This window comes from Oreochromis niloticus, unplaced genomic scaffold, assembly GCF_001858045.2.
Source record: "Oreochromis niloticus isolate F11D_XX unplaced genomic scaffold, O_niloticus_UMD_NMBU tig00007576_pilon, whole genome shotgun sequence".
In the NCBI taxonomy this organism is placed as follows: Eukaryota; Metazoa; Chordata; class Actinopteri; order Cichliformes; family Cichlidae; genus Oreochromis; species Oreochromis niloticus.
Genome location: NW_020328654.1, coordinates 22,034 through 47,142, shown reverse-complemented (window position 1 = coordinate 47,142; position 25,109 = coordinate 22,034). Strand labels below are relative to the sequence as shown.

General features: G+C 40.7%; 2 protein-coding genes across 3 annotated transcripts; both read right to left on the bottom strand.

Annotated features, from left to right (window-relative positions):
* Positions 1-1,193: 1,193 nt before the first annotated feature.
* LOC100699535 (cytochrome P450 2J6-like) lies at positions 1,194-12,946 on the bottom strand. Of its 2 annotated transcripts, XM_003460039.5 has the most exons (11): positions 12,694-12,946; positions 10,112-10,274; positions 9,546-9,698; positions 9,291-9,451; positions 8,876-8,944; positions 8,696-8,800; positions 8,348-8,486; positions 7,704-7,789; positions 6,255-6,356; positions 6,032-6,173; positions 1,194-5,937 (listed from the first exon to the last, which is right to left on the bottom strand). In XM_003460039.5, the coding sequence occupies exons 1-11, from the start codon at positions 12,853-12,855 to the stop codon at positions 5,750-5,752; spliced, it is 1,470 nt and encodes a 489-aa protein (XP_003460087.3). In that variant the 5' UTR covers positions 12,856-12,946; the 3' UTR covers positions 1,194-5,749. The 2 variants fall into 2 exon arrangements, with proteins under 2 accessions (XP_003460087.3, XP_025760704.1); XM_025904919.1 differs by lacking the exons at positions 10,112-10,274; positions 12,694-12,946 and adding an exon at positions 9,800-9,871.
* Positions 12,947-14,439: 1,493 nt separating this feature from the next.
* Positions 14,440-19,500, bottom strand: LOC100699259 (cytochrome P450 2D15-like). The gene is made up of 10 exons (XM_019355868.1): positions 19,497-19,500; positions 19,220-19,372; positions 18,964-19,124; positions 18,765-18,833; positions 18,555-18,659; positions 18,228-18,366; positions 15,287-15,372; positions 15,064-15,165; positions 14,842-14,983; positions 14,440-14,747 (listed from the first exon to the last, which is right to left on the bottom strand). Exons 1-10 carry the CDS (start codon positions 19,498-19,500, stop codon positions 14,560-14,562), a joined length of 1,149 nt encoding a protein of 382 aa, XP_019211413.1. The 3' UTR covers positions 14,440-14,559.
* Positions 19,501-25,109: the final 5,609 nt, after the last annotated feature.

The following is a 25,109-nucleotide window of genomic DNA, read 5'->3' as shown; positions in this document are numbered from 1 at the left end:
ACTGTTGGGAAATCAGTTTTACCCCGGTTCTTTTTATTCCTCGGGCATCCAGAGATGGCACCAGACCCAGTAGTCATTTTTACAAAAACTTTATTTATCTTTATTTAAGCATACATTCTTCTAGAAGGGAAGACGAGGCTGGTGTCCCTCTGCAAAAATCTTCACCCCTTTGTTAGTCACAGCCAGCTTTATAGAGGCGACCCCATCATAAATCCCCCATGGTGTGCTGCAAACTCTGTGTGTCTGTGTGTGTATGCACGAGCACGTGAGTGCCTGTGTGTGCGCGTCCCTGTGTTTATGTGTGAGTGCACGTGAGTGAGTGTGCGTGTGGATGTGTGTGCGTAACAGTTAAAGCACTATGTGCATGTGTCTCTGTGTACGTGACTTCCTGGGGGTCATAAAAGTCCATCTCCCTTCCAAACCACAGTTATCCAGTTACAAATGTTGAGACCCCCACCCAGGTATCCTCTGGGGAATTTCCACTCAGCATTAACTCCTCTTTGTCTTACTTTCACAGTTCAAACTGGGGGAGGGTCTCCTAAGATCTACTCAGTCAGGCCTTTATTTATATCCAGGGCAGTGTCAGTGTCTCTACAATAATTCTACATTCTACCTACACATTTTTAAACTAACAAATATATCTTCAGCACTTATACTTAAACAGATACAGAGTAGGTGTCCTCCCATAGTATAAATCAGTAAAAGAAGGTATGAGCTCTCTCATGACCTTAGGGTGTGTGTGCATGCCAGAGTGCTCTGGGAGGCACACAGAGTCTTTGCAGACTACTAAGGATCAAACATCTTATCAATATGCAATCGATTATATAACATAAGCCCTTTCACCCATATGGAAAATAATCTTTGCAAATATTGGCTTATAAAGAAACGAAGGCACAGAACTGCCAAAGAACTGACTCACCGTATTCACTGGATACATGCCAAATGTGAAGTGAGTCTGGTTTATGCCAGCAACATATTAGGAAATCACATTAAAAAAGTAGGCACTGTTGCTAAGTAATCCACACCTGCATAAAAATGCACCAGATATTTTACAATTCAATTCAATTTTATTTATATAGCGCCAAATCACAACAATAATCACCTCAAGGTGCTTTATATTGTACAGTAATATTTTGGAATATTCATTAATAATTTAGTTCATTTATAAAACTACACGATTCAGCAGTCAGGAATCAGGATCAGGTCCAGGTTTATTCATTTACAAACAACAGGGTTGATCAAAGTGCTTAACAATCAGCAAAAAACAGCAAGAGATTAAAAGTTAACAAACAAACAACAAACACACCAACAAACATCAAAGGTGACAGACATAAAACAGGCCTGATGACAGTTGAAACTAATTTGATGCAAAAGCCAAAGTAAAAAAATGAGTTTTAAGATGCGATCTAAAAGAAGTATAGACTCAGAAGTGCGAATAGAAGCAGGAAGACTATTCCAGAGTGTAGGTGCTGCAATTGCAACGGCCCGAGCACCTCTGGACTTCAGCCGGGGTCTAGGTTGCTCTAAGGGGGAGCCAGTGCAAATTAGCCAGAACTGGGGTGATATGATCATACTATCATCATACTGTTAGAAAGCGTGCAGCAGCATTTTGAACTAACTGCAAGCGGTAGAGGGAGGATTGTTGGAGGCCCAGGTATAGAGAGTTACAATAGTCCAGTCTACAGGTGATAAATGCATGAATACGTTTTTCAAGTACTTTTAAAGGAATATAAGTGCCTTTGATATCAAACGCAACTGATAAAAGGTAGTTTTTACTACTGAGGACACTGGCTTGTCCAATTTAAGAGAGCTATTGTTAAAGAATTTTTATATGTATTATGCTTTATTGTAGTTAAAAATCCCTAGTTGTTTAGCCTCATTTAAACTCTTGCATATACTGTGTTTGCTGACAAAGCTTGCATGAGGAAGCTGCTATAGGAAGCCTCACCCTTTGCTGAGTTTACTGAGATAAGCTTGACCAGTTCCTGTTGTGACAGTTGAACATATATGTTTTATGGTTATCACTCCAGTGCCTTGTAAGGAGTTGTTTCCGTACTCACAAGGGGTGGCGCCCTGAAATATGCTATGTAAGAACTGACTATATAATAAAGAGCAAGCTGATGCTCCGGCACGAATCCTCCGTGACTCGTCTCATACACGTCACTGTGTGAGGCTGTGTTGGGACATTCGTCCATGTACATGCAATATCGCTGAGTCTGTGTTTCTTGCCTCCTGAGTTTTCTCTCAACAGCTATCCAAAAACACTCCAAGGTTTCTCAACGTGTGAGAGAGAAGCTGGCAAGAAGACCAAGGGTGTCTATGAACTGACCCAGAGGGGTATGACTGTCAAAGACAATTACTTCAGTTTTATTTTCATTCAAAGTGAGAATGTTTTGTGATAGCCAAAGGGGCAGAAGAAGAAGAGTACTGGCCCATAGCAAGTCCTCTCTGAAAGACATGATTTAAATCTTTGAGACCAACAACATGCTCCAGCCTCCATAATAAAATGTGATCAACCGTATTGAATGCAGAGGTCAAATACAGTAAAACCAACACCACAGAGCAGCCTGAGTCGCCAGTTAAAAGTAAATCATTAAAAACTTACTAAAGCCGTTTCTGTACTGTGGCGAGCCTTAAAACCAGACTGGAACTTATTACTTACCACTTACCAATATTGTTAGCGTCTAAGAAGGACTGAAGTTGCTTAATAACTACTTTTTCCAAAATTTTAGACATAAAAGGGAGTTTGGAAATTGGCCTGTAACTGGAGAGAGCACTAGGGTCAAGTAATAATAACAACAGCATGTTTCAAGGCAATCGGCACACAACCTGATGACAGTGATGCGTTCAGGCCCAATGGTGTTCAAAGCTTCCTTGAAGATGCAGGAGGGAAGAATATCATGTGGGGAGTGAGAAATTCTAAGGTGACCAATTATCTCCTTTAAGGTGGAGAAAGACACTCAAACTGCTGAAAAACAATCTGAACTTGAGAAGCAGGAACTTGGTCAGCCAATGTAGGCAAAAATGGAGGCCTTAGGGCTGAGATTTTATCAGTGAAATACTGGAGGAAGTTATCACAGAGTGCAGGTTAAGCATCTCTACGAGTAATGACATCAGGGTTAATCATAGAGTTAAAGATTTGAAAAAGGACTCGAGGCTTGTGACTGTTTTTTGCAATTATACCTGACAGGAAGGCAGACTTGGCAGATTTAACAGTCTTTTGATATTTTGATAAACAATTTTGTAGGATGTCAAAAGAGACCTGAAGTTTGTGCTTTTTCCATTTTCTCTCAGTGTGACGGCATTCGCGTCTGAGAGCGCATGTAGTTTCGTTCAACTAGGGTTGATGTAACAGTTTAGTGCGCTTAGTCCTTAGAGGAGCCACGGTATCGAGAATAGAGGAGCAAGCTGAGATAAGCAGATTAGTGAGCTCATCAACCGAAAGATCATTATTACTGTTAGCATAACAAAGGACCGAGTTGATAAAAGCAGCGGGGAAATGAGCAGTGGTCTCAGCTCCACATTACACACTGAAACATCGAACATGACCGGAAAATTATCTGAAATTCCAGAGTCCTTGATATCTGTAATGGAAATAACTAAGCCATTCGACAATACCAGATCAAGCATATGTCCTTTTATGTGGGTTGGTTTTCTAACCCATTGAGTGAGATTAAAAGTGTTGATAAGGGTAAGGAAGTATTTGACTAGTGGTCCAGTCTCACAGCAAACATGGATGTTGAAATCGCCAACAATTAGAATACGATCACCTTCCTCGTAAGTCAGTAAATTCAACGTTAAAATCCTTATTGAATTTCAGAGGACGGTACACCACAGCACAAAGAATTGAGGGGACAGAGTTTAGCTCCAATATCTTCACCTCAAAGCTGGGGTACAAGACAGGAGGCAGTTGCCAGCATCGAAATCTTTTTCCAAAAACCGAGGCTAGCCGTCCACCTCTGCCACAAATTCGGGTGAAGCTAATAAAAGCACAGTCAGAAGGGAGAAGCTACGAGAAGCAGAAGAACTCACCGGGATGAAGCCAGGTTTCCGTCAGGAAAAAGTAATCCAACGCCGATGAGAGAAAAAAGTAGTTTAGGACAAAAGTTTTATTTGCCAGTGATCTTGTGTTTAGCAGGGCCATCTGGAGGGGGGGGGGTCACATTTTTGCTGGCTGGAACATATCTCAGGTGGCGAAGGTTGCTGTGGTTCACACCGGCTCTGGAAGACCGTACCCAACTCCGAAAGGGTGGAGGCTCAGCTGGCAGGTCCACGGGAGCATGAGGTCCAACAGGGCGAATCCAGCGATGACAGAACAATCTGTGGCTTGAGTGATCCCAGTGAGCACGGGAAGGTGGTAGGGTGTCCATGAAAGCACTGCAAGTAGCCACATTATGAGGATTTCGAAAAGCCTTGATGCGAACACGGAGAACACCTCGTTTACCCCGTCTCCTAGATCGCTTCTTGTGTGGAGGAGAAAAAGGTAAGCGGCGTAGGTAGCGAGGGTAAATTTTCTGAATTCCACTTCAGATCAGGTGTTTGGTGATGCAAAGGCCTAAGATTCAGAAGAGTTTGACGATCATATGTGAAAAGCGTGTAGACACCAGGACAACACAAAAAAGAACAAATAACGAACAGCAAACAGAAGTCGAAGAGACGGCCCGCCGTGAACACTGGCGCCATCTTGAAAACTGAAGAAGAATCACTTTAGCGGCCACAGTGCAGTTCAAGGAATGACTGTAATAAATGTATTTTACGTTATTACTTCAAACTGTTTTTTGAACAGTAACAGTTGTGCTAAACGGCCAAAGTCTGGCTCTGACGGTCAGTCGCACAGTGACATGATTATTTCTTTTTAACTTGTGCTAGTAAACAAAAGACAGAAGACTGGTGTGTTCCCCTCGTGTGTAAAGTTTTCAACACATCTTGAGTGGTTGTGTTGACAAAACCTGTTCAAAGACAGTAAGGCCAAAGGAGAAAAGTTTCACTCATTTTTTCTGCTACATGAGACGTCTAAAGGACAACGTTTTGCTGTGACAACACTGTTGCACACACTTAACAACAACAACAACAACAATAGCACCCATGCTGCAGCAGCTGGTACACATTTAATTTGCATGCTTTGATGACAGGTCTCCAAAGCATACCTCCATCACCTGCTGTTGGTTATCATTCATTGTTTTTTAAAGTGTTTTTAGAGTTGCACCTTTTTAATGGAAAGAGGAATAATGTAAGTGACTGTAGCATTCGGAGTTGTTCGTAGCCTCAGTGATGCTTCCATTTATACTGACTCAGAGTAAGTCAAGAGTTATGAATAATATCTAATATCAAGGAGCTCCAAAGCAAAATGTTTGCAAAAGTGATTTAAAAAGGATTAAGACAAGTATGAGTTTGGCATATTTATTAGAGACTGTCTAGTGTTTTAATACACTAGACAGAAGCCCAAAGCACGTCTCACTCCACCACCATTTTCATCTAATCAGCTGAGTTTCAATAAATACCACTCAACAGATACTAATCAACTTATCTTTTTTCTCATCATTCCCCTCGTCATCCACGCCCCACCTGCAGAGGCTCCATGTCCCACAGTTTGAGAATCATTATGTTAAAAACATCTCAGGGGAATTTTCCCAGTAGAACCAGTTAAAGCTATTGAAACTACTGCAAAAGTACAGCATTCCTAATTAAATAGGTTTTCAAAACAAAGTGGCACTTTTTCTTTCTGCATCTTCCACCTGTGCACGCCACTTCAGTGCGCGGTCCTGAGTTGGACCTTCATGCGATAAGGGCTGGGAGTCAAAGTGGCTCCAAAGACTGGAGTGAAGTCTGGTTCTCCTGCGTCCTCGGGCCAGATGAACTTGAACTTCCTCAGCAGAGTCACCATCATGAGGAAGAGCTCCATACGAGCCAGACCCTCCCCGAGACACACCCGAGGACCTGAGGCATCGAAAAAGACCGCAAAATTATCAAAAACACATTAGTTGAACTGCCCATGTCTGTGCTGTTACTCAGTGTGTTTATGCTCATCTACCTGCAGAGAAAGGCATGAAGGCCTCTGGTTTAACAAACTCTCCTTTGTCATCAAGGAAGTTTTCAGGGTTGAATTCATGAGGGAATTTCCACTGTCCCTCCTCGCTGAGCACTGAGGTCAGATTCTCGATGATCATTGTTCCCTGAGGACGAAATCAACCTCAAAACCATTAAGGATGCTCGTCACTTTATTGCCTCTACCTATTTAACCAGCTGGCCCTTACCTTGGGAATGGAATAGCCCATCAGCTCTGTGTCTTTAGTGGTGCAGTGGAAGACACTGAGAGGAACAGTGTTGGCAACTCTCTGTATCTCGTGAATCACAGCCTGGATGAAGACAAGACATTTTCTGTGCTTATCTGACTCTGAGCAATTTTTAAGTACTTTGACATAAAAACACAACAGAAATTTGAGGCTGCAGACGTGGGGACCTCCCTATAAGCCACAGACAGGATGCAGTATTGATGAGATCATTTCAGCTGATGTAACAGGGTCACGTGGACTATCACATGCCTTTGGCAGTGCCAGGAAATCCAATCCTATCTAATCTTCACAGTCATGTGATGAAACACTCCTGCCATCACATGATTGTTAGGTGTAACCCACATGTTCAGATGTGCAAGCCCTCCATGCAGCCAGAGCTGCATTTTATTGTGTTTGTAAGCCAGGGGTTTGTTAGGGAAAGGGTGTTCCTAACATCCTTCCTACCTTTCCTGGTACTTCCTAACTGCAGTCTGTAACCAGGACATTATGCAAAACAAGCTTTTAAATTACAATATAATTCTTTCAAAGTAGGCGAACATGACCCTGTTGGCTGAGCGCGTATGTTTCTTATAAAATCAGTGGGTTTCCTGTGGCTCAGCAGGTAGAGCAGTTTGTGTGAATGTTAATGAGAAAGCACGTAAAACAATAGGAAAAAGTGTGAAAGGGTGGATGTGGCATGTGGTGCTCCACGCTATATAAGAACTAGCCCATTTACCATGTTAGACTTTCTAAATATTCTGGAGCATGAACCTGACACTCAATGTTTGTGACAGCGCACGACGACAGAGAGGTTACTCTCCCTGCTAGCTGACACTGCTGTGGACCATCAGTCTAATGTTCTGCTTTAAATAAACAGTTACCTGATGTGGAAACATAAAACTCCTTTGTCAACGTCATCACACAGCAGCCTTACTGGATTTTATGCATTAAGGTAAAACACGTTTGTGTTTCATGTCTAATGAAAACGTTCAAACATCATAGTTCACAGTGTGGAAAAAGGTCATGATGATTCTGCAATATGATTTCGACATGAAACGCTCTTTTTATTATGAGTAGACCAGTTCCAGTCAAACCAGTTCTTTCTACAACAATGGAGGCTCCACGGTTGGGTGGATTTCCTGAAAAGAAGCTGTTTAAATGCATCACCTAATGTTATTAATGATGACCAAAACTGGTCTGAGTTTTTGGGTCTGTTGCCAATATAAACCAACATAAACTGTTTTGAGAAATGAGGAGATTCAGGCTGATATTTATTCTGTTTTCCACCTACTGCTTGTCCTGGAGCCATTGTCTTATTGTGCATTTGTGTGTTCTCTTTTTATGATTACCTGTAGGACTTGCTATTCTGTTTAACAATGCCTGCCATATAAAAAGGCAATTATAAGTAGAAATCTGTCTGATACACAGTACCTGTGTGTAAGGCATCTTGTGTCTGTCCTCAAAACTGGCCCGATACTTCCCTCCCAACACGTCGTCTATCTCCTGCTGACATCTTTCTGTGCAGGAGGGATAACACCACACATTAAATTCCACATTTCAGATATCTGTAGGTGAGACGAAGGCAGACTACACACAAGTAATGTAACACTACAGCATTAGGCCTGAAGAGATGGAACCTTCTGCATTCATTCAATTTGTCTTCAACCTTTAATATGAGATGAATTCAGTTAAGTTTGTCTCTCCTATGTTAAGTTAATATAACGAGCATATAGAATATAGAATGCTGGGTCATAGTAATAATGGTTGTTCGTGTAACTGTGTAACAAAAGCCACACAGCTAAAAGTCGTGAACATGTGGGACGGGCATGGCCCCTTTTGCTGCTCGGGTGTGGCTCAGGCTAGATTGTATAATGTGAAGGTTAAAGTACAAGTGAACACCTGGAAAACCTCGAGCAGGACCACAGACACCAATGACAAATAACCATAATATGTCTTATTTACATGGTAAAATGGTCAATGGCCTGTATTTGTATAGCGCTTTACTAGTCCCTTAGGACCCCAAAGTGCTTTACACATTCAGTCATCCACCCATTCACACACTGGTGCAGGTTTACCTTGTATGTGTGGGTAGTTCATAAGGTAAAGGAAAGCAGTAAGGAGGGTGTTGGAGGTGGTGTCAGTCCCAGCAAGGTGAAGATCTAAAGCATTCATAATGAGCTTCTCCTCTGAGAATGAAGACCTATCATTGCTTCGCTAAAAAGAGGGAAATAATGAATATGATAGAAATGCCTTCAGGTCTTTACATTTAAAACAAAATAATTTTAAACATTTTTAACCATCTTGTGAACTAAAACTATTCAAATATCTCCTTTTGCAAAAGTGCAGGTTGAATAAACTCAAATCATTTTTATATTTTGTATACTGAAAATAGAGGAGATGTGATTCTTTTCACACTCACTCACCTTCTCCAGTTCATCCAGATAGCAGTCAATAAAATCTCGTGGCTCTCCAGGTACTCTGGTCTTCTTGTGCTCATTGATCAAACCAATTGCAATTTTCTTTAAAGTCTAAAAAGAAAAAGTAGTCACTGACAGTTTGAACAAATTTACTTCTTCCTGCTGGTAAAGTGAAAATTGAATTACCTCTATATTCTCAAAGGCCTTTTGGAAGGGCAGTGGCAGGTTACGAATTATGGGGAAAGTGTCATAGAGCTGAAACGAAAGATACGAGAGTTAAATGGGATTGTGTGTGTGGGGGGGAAATCACGTTTTTTTCTTTTGTTCAGTGCTACTTCTAAGGTTAGCGTGCAAACATACCAAAGGTACACGGTGACTATAGTAAATGTATCAAGCAACTTAAAGAAGTCCAGACGCTTTTTCTTTGCAAACTCCTTTGACTACGATGACCTGGATGACTGAGAACCTTCACAGACATAAATGTATAAATGTGTACACACAGAGCTTAGTTTTGTTATCAGTGGAATTGTCGCCATAAAACTTCAGCCATGACAGGATTCCTAAGTAAGTACTATTACATGGGAAACATGCTTTTCCTCACCATAGCCCACGGTCCATTGGCCATCTTGATATTCTCAGTGAAGCACTGAACAATCTGTTTGATTAGCGCATCATCATACTCGTAGCGTGTAGAAAACAGGACCTGGCAGATGATGTTGGAAGCCGCATTGTGAAACATAACTTGAGGACTCATGGTTTTACCTGTAGAAGAGATTATTCAACAGAACAAAATTTTACAAGAATGCAAAGGAAACAACAGCGAATGCAATGTCGTTGTGGTCACAGACGGACCTACCAACACTGTCTTCCAAGGTTCTAACGATGTATTTTATCTCTTCATGAATCCTGTCCTCCATCGAGTTCTTCCCCAGACCAAAGTTCCTCAAAGTCATCAAAGAAAAGCGACGATGTTCCCTCCAATTAGAGCCATAATCGACCAAAATTACTCCTAAAACAGATTTATCAGCACAAAGGGAAATGAGATCATTTACTTTCTGGACTGTGTCATCTTTTATTATGTTCCACATTCATTAATAGAACTCTGTTTACATGGATTGTTCACATGGTCCAGCATGTGTGCTGCACCGTTGTGATGAAGAGGAGTATTCTACAAAGAGATACCAGCAAAAGGTGAATTTCCTAACCCATGTTGTCCCAGCATGCTTATCTCAAACTGGGTGTTTTCCCTCATGCATGCAGTAAATAATAATACACTAAAACTTTAAGCCACAGAATCTAGTATATGCTCATGTATTACTGGATTTTTTGTTTGTTTTGTTTTATTTAATTTTTTGTTTTAGGAACTGATGGTAAAATGTGTGTGAACACAACGTATCATGTGATAGATAACGTCTCTTCTACCTTTACTCTTGGTGAAATCATTAACAAACAAGTCTTGGGGTCGTCCAGCAAAATCAACAGCCTTAGTCACCATCGCCTCCTTTACGGCCTTCAGCCCATTGATGACTACAGCTGGTTTACGGCCGATGAAAATACTGTAGACATCTCCATAAGACTTCCTCAGCTGGGAGGGAACAAAATGACATATCAGATTTTGAAATTTTTGTCCAGTAATTTCAGTTATGTGTTGTTTTCTGTGGAGAGAAATAAGCATCAAATGCACTAATCCTGAACATTTCATGGAGGCATACAGAGGAAGCCCACGTGTTTACAGTGGGACATGAACGCAGCTTGCATTTGTGGATCTGTGCAAAGTTGGCAGCGTGAAATTTGTCTCAAGACTCCACCTGACCACGTGACTGATCAGATGATTCGTGCACGTGCATTTCATGTTTTCTAAGCAAGTGGGAGTGAAGCAACGTGTAGTTTTAGAAATATGTGTATGCACAAACAGCTTTCTGAAGGAGAGCGTTGTCCAATTCCTGAAGCTGGAATTAATAAATGAAGTTATAAATCAGTTAATATACATCTGTATTTATTCAGGTCTGGGCAAACACATTTGTAAAATAGTTTGACCTGGTGTAAAATTGCTTTGTATTTGTGTGTGGATAGAAGCACGCATTACACACTGCACATATTAGTAAATATTACTTTACGCTTGCAGAGCATACCATATGCATTTGTTAAAGACACATTTGTCTCTGTAGTTTGATGACCTGCAGGGAAACAAAAAACGAATGCAGTATAAGCAAACGTTAGCAGTGATGAGACCAAAGGATTTCAGTGTTTCACTCACATTTGATGTTGGTCAGTTTTAAAAACGGAGCAGAGTGTGTCTCATTTGTAGAGATGCATGTGGTTCTTTTCTCATGTAGCACTGTCACATAACATTTCTTAAACGATAAGCTGAAGATTGATCTATATACAGTGATGGTTGCAGGGGGTTTAAACTATGCTAAACTATCTTGTAATCACATAAGGAGCTCACTATAGTGTAAGAACTAGAGATGGCACGATACCACTTTTTTATGTCCGATACCGATACCGATATCATAAATTTGGATATCTGCCGATACCGATATGAATCCGATATAGTGTGTTTTTTAATCAATAAAACAGTTTTTTTTAATATCTTGCTGCATTTTGTATAAGTTCATACTCAAGTTTAAATAAACAACAACACTAAAGCTATTCTGTTATACCTGTGTGTAAAAAAATACACTGCACCCAAAATATTTCATAGTTCAGCAACACTGATCAATCTAATAAACGTAAACCTAGTCTATCCTCCCTATTCTGGTATTTTAAAGAGTACTTAGCTGAAATATTAAGCAACCTAACTAACAGGGTTGCAAACTCCCAGCAAAAAAAAAAAAAAAAAGGGAACCACCCCCCACCCTCCACCTCATGATGCTTAATCGATGTAATCAACTTTAATTTGATGCAGGGTGAAAAATATGCACAGAAATAAATTATTTTTCAAGAATAATTAAATAGATTCAACATCTTTCTTCAACACAACTGCAGGCTGCACAGATGGTACTTTCCCAAAGGAAAAAGTACTATAGCTTACTAGGGTATATTAGACTTAACAATTACTATATACAGTAATGGACTTCTATATATTTTACATCAGATTAAAACTTTGGGTGTAAGATTCAGATAATTATTTATTAAAAGCTAGACATTTTAAATGATAATAAGAAAGAAAAGTATGTCTTTGTGCCCCCTTTTCCCTGTTAATGCCCTATCGGCCCCCCTGGCTAAACTTTGCTAGATCCGCCCCTGCACAGTTACCAGCCGTCAGCTGTATAGAAAAGGATCCTGGTCTAGAAAGTAATATTAAATAAATTCTAACAACAGCTTATCAAGCTTAAACGTGCTGCTGTTGCTCAGCCGCTGGTTTCCTCTTTCTGGTGCAAAGTGGGCCAAAAACAAAGAAGAGAGACGGACTCGCGACAGAAAAGCCGAACAGCTGATCATTAAGCAGTTTCACGATTGAAGTAGCAGCAGGAAGGGAGGGAGGTAGGGGCAGTCGCTCCATATATCGGTCGTTAAGCTCAACATGGGAATGCTTTACAAACATTCAGAGATGAACTTACACACTTGCTTTACTTTTCTCTGGGATAACTTCCTCGGAGATGAAAAGCTGGTTTGGTAGCGAGGCTACAAATACACGCAGCCGCTCTATCAGGTGACGCTACTGTTATGAGCCGAGTTACGCCATGTCGCAAGTTTTCTGAGGTGGTTTTTTTTTTTTTTATATTTAATGGATCGGATTACATTTTTTATTTCTCACCGATATCTGATCCAGTAATTTAGGTCAGTATCGGACCGATCGGTCCATCTCTAGTAAGAACTTTGAATTTTAAAAGTGTTTCCTTTTACAGCCACAAGCATTGGTTTTGTCTTCGACAGCACAGTCAGGAAAAGCACACTAATGTTTTAGTATCTGAACATTTAGACCCATTTAGAACTAACAATCCATCAATAGGATAAAAAATATTATAGAAATTTTTATTTTATTGAACATTTTTTCTTACCCTCTCAAAGTCCTGTAAGGGGTTCTCCAAACTCAACTGCAAAGTGTTCCCCACCAGGGGAAGGACTGGGGGTCCCGGTGGGAAGTTCTTCGGCCTCTTGGATTTGAGTTGAAGAATAAGAAATAAAAGGCAGAGGCATAGCAGTGCAATTGAAACTAACATGGTGAGATGATTTGGACTGCACTGTGAAAAAGTATTAGTTATTACTGATCTTTGGCTCTCTTCCACAGCATTGACTTGAAATGAGAGGAGTAGCTGGCAGACCCACATTTAAATATGTAGCTCAGCCCTCTTCTAGCTACACACCTTGAGATTTGTGTGAAAGGTGAAACACAGCGTGATAAAGACAGAGCACATTGCTCCACCACATTTAGCGTAATAGTGACAGGCTACTGTACAGCGGTATCAGATTTCCTTAAATATCACATAGTGCCAGGCAATTTTCTGTGTTTCATTTTCTTCCATTGTTTATAAAACAAATTTCAATACGAATGTCCTCATTTCTATGTGAAGAAGAAAGTGGAAGTACACTGGGTAAACTGACTAATCTACAAGAATTTGCTGTGACTTGATCTGAAAGAAAAGAGTGAAGGAGTCAGAATTTCCAGGTAAAAACCGAGCTGAACATGCTCAAACAGCAGAAAGCCTCACATAAGATCAGAAACTAAATAAACTTTGATATTCAGATACAAAGAGACAAAGCGCAAACAAGATTTAGATAAAAAGACCTGATTCTGTGTTTTATACATTTGTAACATACGTGTGGTTCTTATGTAGCACTGGCAACAATGATTGCAAAGCTGTGATATGGAACAACAATCATAAAATGAAAATGCATCCATGTACAATCATCACTCTAATGGCTTTAAAATATCAGTCTGCTGTTTTCAAAGTAATAAAGAACAAATGTTGAATGAACAAAAGAAAACACTGCATTTGTGTGAGTAAAAGGCCTGTTGGTTCATTGAGCTGTACAGGTGCTGAACTCTATACAGACAGCACGTTATGTAATCAGCTAAGTAGCACAGGGCCAGCTGCTGCTGAGCAACCAACTCATTTTATTGCAAGGATTTTGTAAGGTAGATGAGTCAGAGCAATGGTAAACATTACAGTTGCTTTGCAACAAAATCCTCACCTAGCTGCTCTTGCTAATGCTGCTAGCATTATGGAAACATTAAGGGTAGCAGAGTTACTGAAGTCCATCACATCAAGACTAAAGGAAACTTGTTAATGTTTGCAAGTGCTGCACTGCAGGGAGGACTTTATCGCTAAAGCGTGGCTGTAAAAGGTTGCAAGTCTAAGAATCCAAGAGATGCAGCTGGATCAAGTTGAGGATGTGCATTTCTTAAATAAGGGTTTCAGTAGATTCAATGAGAGTTCAAGGTTTCACGTCTGAAATAATCATTTTATAATCTTGCGTCTGATATTGAGTTTTAAGAGATTCTTTGCGAAATGTTTGGAGGCCTTTAATGATCATCAGCTTTTATGGCACAGTGAGAAGGTCTAGGACTTATAACTGACAAGAGCTCAGTTATATTGTTGTAAATAGACCAAGCTTAAAAACAACTTAGTTACATTTGATTTGGCTTTTCATTAAGAAAATGATTGAGGTGAAATGTTTGTTTGAAGTTTTGTTGGGCCAGAAACAATCTTTAATTTATGGAGTCATGAGCTAACAAATAAAGAACAGCTTGAAAATAAAACCTGATTCAAACTGCGGAACGTGTGAAATATACAAAACAAATGTGAGTTTCATACGTTTATTTCATATTTCACCAATGCAGTAGAAATAAGAAATGGATAAAAGTTTCCCAGATAACCTCCAACTAGGACTAACTGCTAGTTAATGTCCATCTGCACACCGCCTCACTGTGGCGTTCTGAGTTGGTTCTTCATGCGGTAAGGTTTGGGAGTCAGAGTGACCCCATAGACTGGAGTGAAGTCTGGTTCTCCTGCGTCCTCGGGCCAGATGAACTTGAACTTCCTCAGCAGAGTCACCATCATGAGGAAGAGCTCCATACGAGCCAGACCCTCCCCGAGACACACCCGAGGACCTGAGGCATCGAAAAAGACCGCAAAATTATCAAAAACACATTAGTTGAACTGGCCATGTCTGTGCTGTTACTCAGTGTGTTTATGCTCATCTACCTGCAGAGAAAGGCATGAAGGCCTCTGGTTTAACAAACTCTCCTTTGTCATCAAGGAAGTTTTCAGGGTTGAATTCATGACGGAATTTCCACTGTCCCTCCTCGCTGAGCACTGAGGTCAGATTCTCGATGATCATTGTTCCCTGAGGACAAAATCAACCTCAAAACCATTAAGGATGCTCGTCGCTTTATTGCTCTACCCATTTAACCAGCTGGCCCTTACCTTGGGAATGGAATAGCCCATCAGCTCTGTGTCTTTAGTGGTGCAGTGGAAGACACTGAGAGGAACAGTGTTGGCAACTCTCTGTATCTCGTGAATCACAGCCTGGATGAAGACAAGACATTTCTCAAGCTTTGGCTTGGAGCAGAATGTATGTGTGCACCCAGAACCAGGTGGGCACCTTAAAAATAAGTTCAATAGTAAATAAAACTTTCCTGTATGGCACCTGCACATAGGGCATATGGTGTCTGTCCTCAAAACTGACCCGGTCTTTCCCTTCCAACACTCGGTCTATCTCCCACTGACACCGTTCTGCCAGAGCAGGACAACACATTACCATCTACACACTGCAGCCACCACAAGCAATGATACAGAACAACATTATACCAAATATATTCAGTGAATTAGCAATTGGCTGAAAATATTTGCTTTCCATTAATTGTCATAGTCTACAGCATACAGTGGCTTGCAAAAGTATTCGGCTCCCTCAAACTTTCCCACATTTTGTCACATTACAGCCACAAACATGAATCAATGTTATTGGAATTCCACGTGAAAGACCAATACAAAGTGGTGTACACGTGAGAAGTGGAACGAAAATCATACATGAGTCCAAACAAGTTTTACAAATAAATAACTGCAAAGTGGTTTGTGTGTAATTATTCAGCCCCTTTGGTCTGAGCGCACCTGTGTGTAATCTAATGTCAGTACAAATACAGCTGCTCTGTGACGGCCTCAGAGGTTGTCTAAGAGAATATTGGGAGCAACAACACCATGAAGTCCAAAGAACACACCAGACAGGTCAGGGATAAAGTTATTGAGAAATTTAAAGCAGGCTTAGGCTACAAAAAGATTTCCCAAGCCTTGAACATCCCACGGAGCACTGTTCAAGCCATCATTCAGAAATGGAAGGAGTATGGCACAACTGTAAACCTACCAAGACAAGGCCGTCCACCAAAACTCACAGGCCGAACAAGGAGAGCGCTGATCAGAAATGCAGCCAAGAGGCCCATGGTGACTCTGGACGAGCTGCAGAGATCTACAGCTCAGGTGGGGGAATCCGTCCATAGGACAACTATTAGTCGTGCACTGCACAAAGTTGGCCTTTTTCACTAGGTTTACTATCCTGCGCAAATTTGCGTAACTTCCCTAAACCCAATACCCCCTAGAATTACTGGCTTTTTTATTTTCTGGTGCAAGTCCCGAGGTGTTAAGCACCCCTGCTGAGATTTTCACAGGTCGTCAGCTTGTTTCTCCTACAGCTTTTGTTGTGCAAACCACCCATTGTCCTTGAGGTCTGGCACATTTGCATTTGCTCACTCAGAGTTGCTCAGATCCAAGGCAGGCCAAACCTCTGTGTTACAACTTTCAGAAATGCCTGATAGAAATGCTTCAACTTACTCATGAGATTTTGACCACATTTTTTGCGGAAGTCACAACTATACTGAATGCACGACCGTTGTTGCCAGCTGCAAGAAATGCTTGGTAGGGAACAGCTGTTGGTAGGGAACAGCTGTTCCCTACCAAGGTTCGTTTCAAAGTTTGAAACACTTTGAAATAAAACAGACTTGTGTACCCATATATTGTGAATGTCTGTCTTTTGTATGTAGGTTGTAACACAGAGGTTTGGCCTGCCTTGGATCTAAGTAAACAAATGCCAATGTTGCACAAACACACACACACACACATACACACACACACACACACACACACACACACACACACACACACACACACACACACACACACACAGCAAATCTGCATTTATTTGTCCCACAAGTGGAAAATCTGCATTGTCATTGCAAAAAAGTGGACAGAGCAAGGTATAGAAAGTGCACTATACAAACATTTTATATATATACACATATATACATATTATATATATATATATATATATATATATATATACATACATAGTTATACACACAGACACATCTATATCATATATATACACACACACACACATATATATATATGTATGTATATATATATATATATATCTGTGTGTGTGTATATATGATATAGATGTGTCTGTGTGTATAACTAGACTTTATGCATATTATATAAGGTGTGGCTATATAAATATATAAATATATGTACAACTCTGTGTATATATGTTTATGGACAGGCATGCAGGCAGGTAAGGAAGGAAAGCAGCCTTGCAGGGAAGGAAAAACTTGAATCTCTCATGGTTAGGGGTTGGGGGAGGGTGTGTTTGCACAACAAAAGCAGGAGAACAATGGAGCTGACGACCTGTGAAAATCTCAGCGGGGTGCCAAGAGGTGTTAAGGTCGGGGGGAATTTACGCAAATCTGCGCAGGCCAGTAAATCTAGTAGTAGGGACTTGCACCAGGGAAAAAAGGCTCAGTAATTCTAGTGTTATGGAAGAGTGGCAAGAAGAAAGCCATTGTTAACAGAAAACCATAAGAAGTCACGTTTGCAGTTTGCCACTAGCCATGTGGGGGACACAGCAAACATGTGGAAGAAGGTGCTCTGGTCAGATGAGACCAAAATGGAACTTTTTGGCCAAAATGCAAAACGCTATGTGTGGCGGAAAACTAACGCTGCACATCACTCTGAACACACCATCCCCACTGTCAAATATGGTGGTGGCAGCATCATATCCATGTGTTAGAATGGCCCAGTCAAAGTCCAGATCTAAATCCAATCGAGAATCTGTGGCAAGATCTGAAAACTGCTGTTCACAAACGCTGTCCATCTAATCTGACTGAGCTGGAGCTGTTTTGCAAAGAACAATGGGCAAGACTTTCAGTCCGTAGATGTGCAAATCTGGTAGAGACATACCCTAAAAGACTGGCAGCTGTAACTGCAGCAAAAGGTGTTTCTACAAAGTATTGACTCAGGGGGCTGAATAATTACACACACCCCACTTTGCAGTTATTTATTTGTAAAAAATGTTTGGAATCATGTATGATTTTCGTTCCACTTCTCACGTGTACACCACTTTGTATTGGTCTTTCACCTGGAATTTCAATAACATTGATTCATGTTTGTGGCTGTAATGTGACAAAATGTGGGAAAGGGGGCCGAATACTTTTGCAAGCCACTGTATAAGTGGCATGTGGCACACAAAGGTAATTGCAACCAATTTTAAATGGACAAATATAAGTTGAACTGAAAGAAAAAAAGAAAATGTGCAGGTTTACCTTGTACGTGCGGATAGTTCATAAGGTAAAGAAATCCAGTAAGTAGGGTGTTGGATGTTGTGTCAGCGCCAGCAAAGTGAAGGTCTAAAGCGTACAGACAGATCCAGTCTTCTGAAAATGAAGACCTATCATCGCCTCTCTGAATCAGAGGAATGATTTCAAGATGTATGTAAATAAGGAAATTCAACTTTGTTGTTACAGGGTGAAAAGGTCACAGCCATATGTGTAGTCTCCTTAATGTAAAATCTATTTCTTCTAATTATTTTAAATGTAATCAATTGCTATATTAGAATATCTGGGATAGTAAACTCCTCATTTCACACACACCTTCTCCAGTTCATCCAGATAGCAGTCAACAAAGTCCCGTGGGTCTCCGGGACCTCGGGTCTTCTTGTGCTCTCTTATAAACTCATTTACAAGATTTTCAACTGTCTAAAAAAACACAAGTAACTATGAATGTATTAGCACTGACCTTTTCTTATTATTGATGTAATACACAGAGTATTTCAATGTAATTAAAGGGATTTTAAATGTTACCTCTGCATTCTTGAAGGCTTTCATGAAGGGCAGTGGTAAGTAACGAATTAAAGGAAAAGAGTCGTACAGCTGCAAAGAAGGACAATCGTTTATTTTCCTTTATCCTTCAGTTGTAACAGAAGATGGTTACAGGACGCTGCATTTCCAATAATTAAGTAATTTCTTTTATTTTATCAGACCTGAATGCTGTTTTACTCACCATAGCCCACGGGCCATTGGCTATCTTGGAGTTCTCAGTGAAGCACTGAACAATCATTTTGATTAGTGCGTTGTCATACTCGTAGCGTCTAGCGAACAGGACCTGGCAGATGATGTTGGACGCTGCATTGTGAAACATAACTTGAGGACTCATGGTTTTACCTGTGGGAGGCGTAATGTAAGTTATAAAAACCAAAGGAATACACAAGAACAACAGAAACAACAGCACAATGGACAATTCTATGTAATTGATATACCAATGCTCTTTTCCAGGGTACTGACGGTGAATGTAATCTCTTCATGAATCCTGTCCTCCATTGAGTTCTTCCCCAAACCAAAGTTCCTCAAAGTCATCAAAGCAAAGCGACGATGTTCCCTCCAACCAGAGCCGTAATCTGCCAGAATAACCCCTACAACAAGTTCACCAACACAAAAGGGGAACAACAAACTTAGGAATCATCGATTTGAACATTTGATGATCATCACTGTTCTGTTCTAAAATGGTAAATGGCCTGTATTTGTATAGCTCTTTACTCATCCTTAAGGACCCCAAAGTGCTTTACACATCCAGTCATCCACCCATTCACACGCTGGTGATACACACGCTACATTGTAGCCACAGCTGCCCTGGGGCACACTGACAGAGGTGAGGCTGCCGAACCCTCTGACCACCACCAGTAGGCAACGGGTGAAGTGTCTTGCCCAAGGACACAACGACCGAGACTGTCCAAGCCGGGGCTCAAACCGGCAGCCTTCCGATTACAAGGCGACCTCCCAACTCTTGAGCCACGATCGCCCTAGAACTCTAAATTGTGTTAATGTAGAGAAAATTCACTGAAAATCGCTGGGTGACAGGTATAAACTGCAGGTCTCCAAAAGTTGAATCTGTTCATATGGCCGTAGCGTTTTGTGGGAGAAACGTTTCGTCACTCATCCAGGTGACTTCTTCAGTCTCAGCTGACTGCAGGTTTCCCCAATCTTATAAACAGTACATTTGCATAATGACTGAAACCAGCCCACTGAAGGAACAATGGGCTGTGAGGTCAGTTCCTTAATCATAATTATGCAAATTCCCATGACCATTGATCAACAATCACCGACCAAAACCCACTGATCAAAGAACACTGATCAAAGAACACTGATCAATGGCCATGAGTCCCATTCACAGAGAGTTGGGGAATGGCTGCAATCACAGCATTGTAACATGGTGACAGATGTACCTTTAGGCCCCCTCCTCCATTCAGAGATGGTCTTTCCCTTTTCACGTAAATGGCCTCCTTGACTCCGCACTCAAACCAGCGTTCTTCCCTGTCCAGGATGTGTACATCTTCATCGTTGAAAGAGTGTCCACTGGCCTGTAGGTGTAAATAGACTGCAGAGTCCTGGCCTGACGAGGTAGCTCTTCTGTGTTGTGCCATCCGCTTCACCAGAGGTTGTTTGGTTTCCCCGATGTATAAATCCTGGCAATCCTCCTGGCACTTAACCGCGTACACTATGTTACTCTGTTTGTGTCGGGGGACCCGATCCTTGGGGTGGACCAGTTTTTGACGCAGCGTGTTTTGGGGTTTAAAAGCCACAGAGACCCGGTGTTTAGAAAAAATGCGTCTCAACTGTTCCGATACTCCTGACACATATGGGAACACTACAGGTTTTCGCTTGGGCAGCGGTTGTCCTTCTCTCCTGGATCGGCTGGAGCTTTCTTTAGGTGCCTTTCCCGCTTTGACAAAAGTCCAGCTGGGATAACCACATTTACTCAGGGCCTTCTTGATGTGCTGTTCTTCTGCCTCCCTGGCCGCTGTGTCAGTGGGGATGGTGTTTGCTCTGTGTTGTAGCGTCCTGATGACACCCAGTTTGTGCTCCAGTGGATGATGAGAGTCAAACCTTAGATACTGATCCGTATGTGTAGGTTTATGCTACACGTCAGCTTTTAGATGTCCCCCATTACTGATGGAAATCTCACAGTCTAAGAAGGCTAACCTGCCACTTTTCATATCCTCCCTGGTGAATTTGATGTGTTGGTCCACCGAGTTAATGTGATCCGTGAATTGTGGTACGTCCTGAGATTTGATTTTCACCCAGGTGTCATCCACATATCTGAACCAATGGCTTGGTGGTGTTCCAGGGTAGGATAGCAAAGCCCTCTTTTCCACTTCTTCTATGTACTGCAGTCAGACCTTTTTAGTACCATTACACTTTACAGAGTCATGCTGATGGTACACATGCAGAATCTAGTTTGGGATCGTCGTGTTAACAGTGCCAAACTACACAACTGGACATTGTCAGCAAAGTTGGTCTTTTGAATCAGTTAAGGATATATATATATATATATATATATATATATATATATATATATATATATGTATATATATATATGTGTGTGTGTGTGTGTGTATATATATATATCATTATTATATATATAATATATATTATAATCACATATATATCTGCAGTATAGTCAGTCACCTCTGATTATTTCTCAGTTGCAGTGAATAGAAAAACTGTAGGAAACTAAACAGAAGAAAGAAGAAGAGAAATAACAATTTAACATAAACCAGTGACACACTCCAGGGCCTGATAAACCCTGGCAGGGCCTCCTTGGATGATGGTGACAATGGCCGAAACACCTGATGATGTGTCCCAATTTAAAATGATAATCTAGATCGATGTCTAATCCCTAAACCTTACCAAGGAAGGAAAATGGCAGCTAAGCCTGGGTAAAAGACTGAAAGTGTCACAATGGACAACCGTACCCTCAAACACACAATAATAACATGGACTGAACCACCACTCACAACCACTAGCACTTTATATAGCCTCTGCAGAAATTATCCACATATCTCACTTATCCTAACTGCACTACTGTATAGTTCTGTGTAAATAATCATTCTGTACATACAATAATTTTTAATCCTACAACTGTTTATAACTTGCATAGTTCACATTTCTGTATAGCTGTATATCTCAGATTTCTGTATAGTTTTTATTTCATATTTATATCCTGTTCATAGCCTGTACATAGCTTGTACTCACTACAGCCTGTACATACTTATAGTTATAGAATATTCATAACATACTTCACACCGTGTACATTATAACATACCATAATAGACCCATTTCTGTAATATACTTACACATCTCTATTATTGCTAATATATATTGTAATATATCTATATCATGGCTAAAGCACTTCTGGATGGATGCAAACTGCATTTCGTTGCCCTGTACCTGTGACATGTGCAATGACAATAAAATTGAATTCTAATTCTAATTCTAAATTCGTTGACCCAGCATTTTATGTTTATTATGATTATTTTCCTCTGATTTTGGTATTCTGTATCCCCCCCTTGTGTCCGGTTTGTGTTCTAGATTTCCTGTTTTATTCTGAAGGTCACTGTCTGTTGTCATTGTGTTCAGCTTGTGTCCTCCAGTCATCATGTGTATTAGGATCAGGTGTTCTTCCCTCCTGTGTGTGATTACCCGATTACCTTGTGTGTGCATATTTAGTGGGTGTCGGTCTGTGTTTGTTGTCGGCTCGTCTGTGTTTCTTGGTGTCCTATTCGTTAGTCTGCGTCTCTCTGCCTTTCACCCCGTTTCCTGATAATTTCAAATTTGCTCTTTATTTTTTCCCAGTTTAGGTTTCCGTCACTCTCATCACCAGTTGCTTGCTTGCATTTTGGGTCCTCATTCATCCACTACACGACTGCTGCCCCAGCCGTGACAGAAAGTTGACACATACAACGATGTGTGCTGCTGGCAAAGTTTCTGGGCTGCCTTTCCTCATAACAGCCATCCCTCAAGAGTCTCTCCATCTAAAGCAATCCATTATCAGCCCTTTTAACTGAGTACTCTGGAGTGATTCAGTAACCACTGCGAAAGGGCAGCTGACAATCAGAGACCAGATGATAGCTTGGAAAGACTGCTGACAGGAGGGAATAGACCCTAACGGAGCTTTGTTTGTCATGTTGTAAGAAACTGACAACAGCTATAATATATACAGAAACAGCATGGACATCTGCCTGTCTACAGTTTATTTTTAAGTTGTGCAATGGTAGTTCTGACATGGTATATTTGCTGCATTAATAGCTAGCTAGAGCTCCTGCCATAGATTGCCAGCATGTGGCAAAGATTATAAACTTTAGTTAAGTACTGAACATTTTAGCAATGGACATTAGCCTAAATCTACATGACTAAATGGAACACATTTTACAGTCAACAGAGCGTCTTGCCAAGCCAAGCGCAGAAGATGAGAGTTCTTCGACATCGACGAAATAGTCTCTGCCCTCTGCTCCATCTCACTGGCAATGTTCCTCAATATGCGTGATATGCTGGACATTTTCAGGTCAAAGACAGCCCCAGCAAAATGCCCAGGCACAAGCACTGTTATTCTTCTCCCCTGTGGCACCTAAAGTGTGCACGTAACATAAAGTGCCCAGCTCTCTGACCAATCAGAGAGCTCCTTACATCCCACAGTGTGGCTAATTTGCATTGCAGCATGATTTTTAAAATGAAGTTGCTAATCCAGATGCTAATCCAAATGTTAATTAATGAGCATATCACGCGTTAGTGAACAGAAAAGGAAAATGGATTTTAAAATGAGGAGTGGAAACGCCATTTTAAATTGTGTTTTTAAAAAAACATTTTTGAAACTCATTGTTTTAATGTGGAATTCGAAAATGAATTTATTTATTCTTGAATTCATTATTTATGCAGAGAATTCTTTATTTCAGTGTGCGTGGCTCTTGTGGTCTTCCATACTTTATTTCTATTTTATTTTTAACTGTTTTGATTTTCTTTACCTTTTAAAAATGTAACTTGACCTGGAGAGCTCTGCACAAGAATTCCAGCGTGCATGGACTGCTGGTCCTGTACACAAATGGTAAATAAAAATCTTGAATGCTGAGCCAAATACCGACAAGATTGTTTTTCTCACTCCCCCCAATTTCTCTGCACTGTTTTATATAACATGTTTGAGTTTGTGTGGTATTTTATCTATCAAATTCCTATACTGATGGGTGGAGTGAAACACACACACAGTGTTTGGAGCTGGAATAGCACAAGTCGAGACAGGATCACACTGAAAAACCTTTGGGTGTGGAGTGAATGTGCATTTCTGCACTCTTTGAAGAAACTGCAAGTTACAGCCACTGCAGCAGATTTACATCACGTGGTTTCACAGGACGTAGTCTGGACCTCAGCGCTGAGGAGAAGTTCAACCAGCTCTGCTTGCAGACCGGCATCCTTCCTGAAAATATTCTTCATCTTCCTAAAACCGGAACTTTTACATTGGTGGTGAAGTTCTACATAAAAACAGCCTGAAATACAAATTGATGTTACCTCACACTTTCCATGTTTCCTTCTACAGAGGAGTGTCCGCTTGAGTGTTTTGTCTGACTGATCTGTTGTTGATCGTCTCACCGACGCTGCATAAAGATCTGACACCATCTGTTATGGAAATGTGACTTAGCAACATCTGGAGCAGTTTTTAACAATAACAATGCAAAACTCTAGAATGTTTTTCTTCATTATTCATCCTTTATATGAAATAAACTGAAGAACATCCAGAACAACACAATTCACACGAGTATTTCACGATTCTCCACAACTGTGATCACCATTTTCTTTGTGTATTTGTAATAGTTTGAATAATTTCTAGTGTTGGACTGCTAAAACATGAATAAATAATCATCAGATGGACCCATTATGAAAATAGTATTTGCTTCCATCTGATAGAGTTACCCTCAGCTCAAATAACTGTGACATTAAAATGCTGTTTACAGTCTAAGTGCCTCATTCTTGAACAGTGAATTTCACACACAAAACATTCATACTTTCATAGCTGAATGTGTCCATACAAGTGTAGGACTGTCTCAGAAATGATCAAACATTTGACTGTTAGATGGTTTTCCCTCCATAAGCCTGGTTACGCTGGAGGTTTCTTCCTGTTAAAGGGGGTTTTTCCTTCCCACTCTTGCCAAAGTGCTCATAGGGGGTCATATGATAGTTGGAGTTTCCTCTGTTTCCTCGGTATTGTTGTACAGTCTTTACCTTACAATATAAAGCACCTTGAGGTGACTGCTATGTTGATTTGGTGCTATATAAATAACATTGAATTGAAATGATTTTTTTCTTTTTTATTTATTTGCTAGT

Bases quoted from the DNA above. Each gene is read 5' to 3' on its own strand.
- LOC100699535 (XM_003460039.5), bottom strand. From the start codon at position 12,855: ATGTTAGTTTCAATTGCACTGCTATGCCTCTGCCTTTTATTTCTTATT. The intron at 10,275-12,693 runs GTAAGAAAAAAT...GTTCCCTCCCAG, and splicing joins CCTTACAGGACTTTGAGAGG to CTGAGGAAGTCTTATGGAGA. The intron at 8,945-9,290 runs GTGAGGAAAAGC...CTTTCGTTTCAG, and splicing joins CCAATGGACCGTGGGCTATG to CTCTATGACACTTTCCCCAT.
- LOC100699259 (XM_019355868.1), bottom strand. The intron at 18,834-18,963 runs GTGAGTAAAACA...CCTTCTTTGCAG, and splicing joins CCAATGGCCCGTGGGCTATG to CTGTACGACTCTTTTCCTTT. The intron at 14,748-14,841 runs GTAGATGAGCAT...TCGATGCCTCAG, and splicing joins CTTCATGCCTTTCTCTGCAG to GTCCTCGGGTGTGTCTCGGG.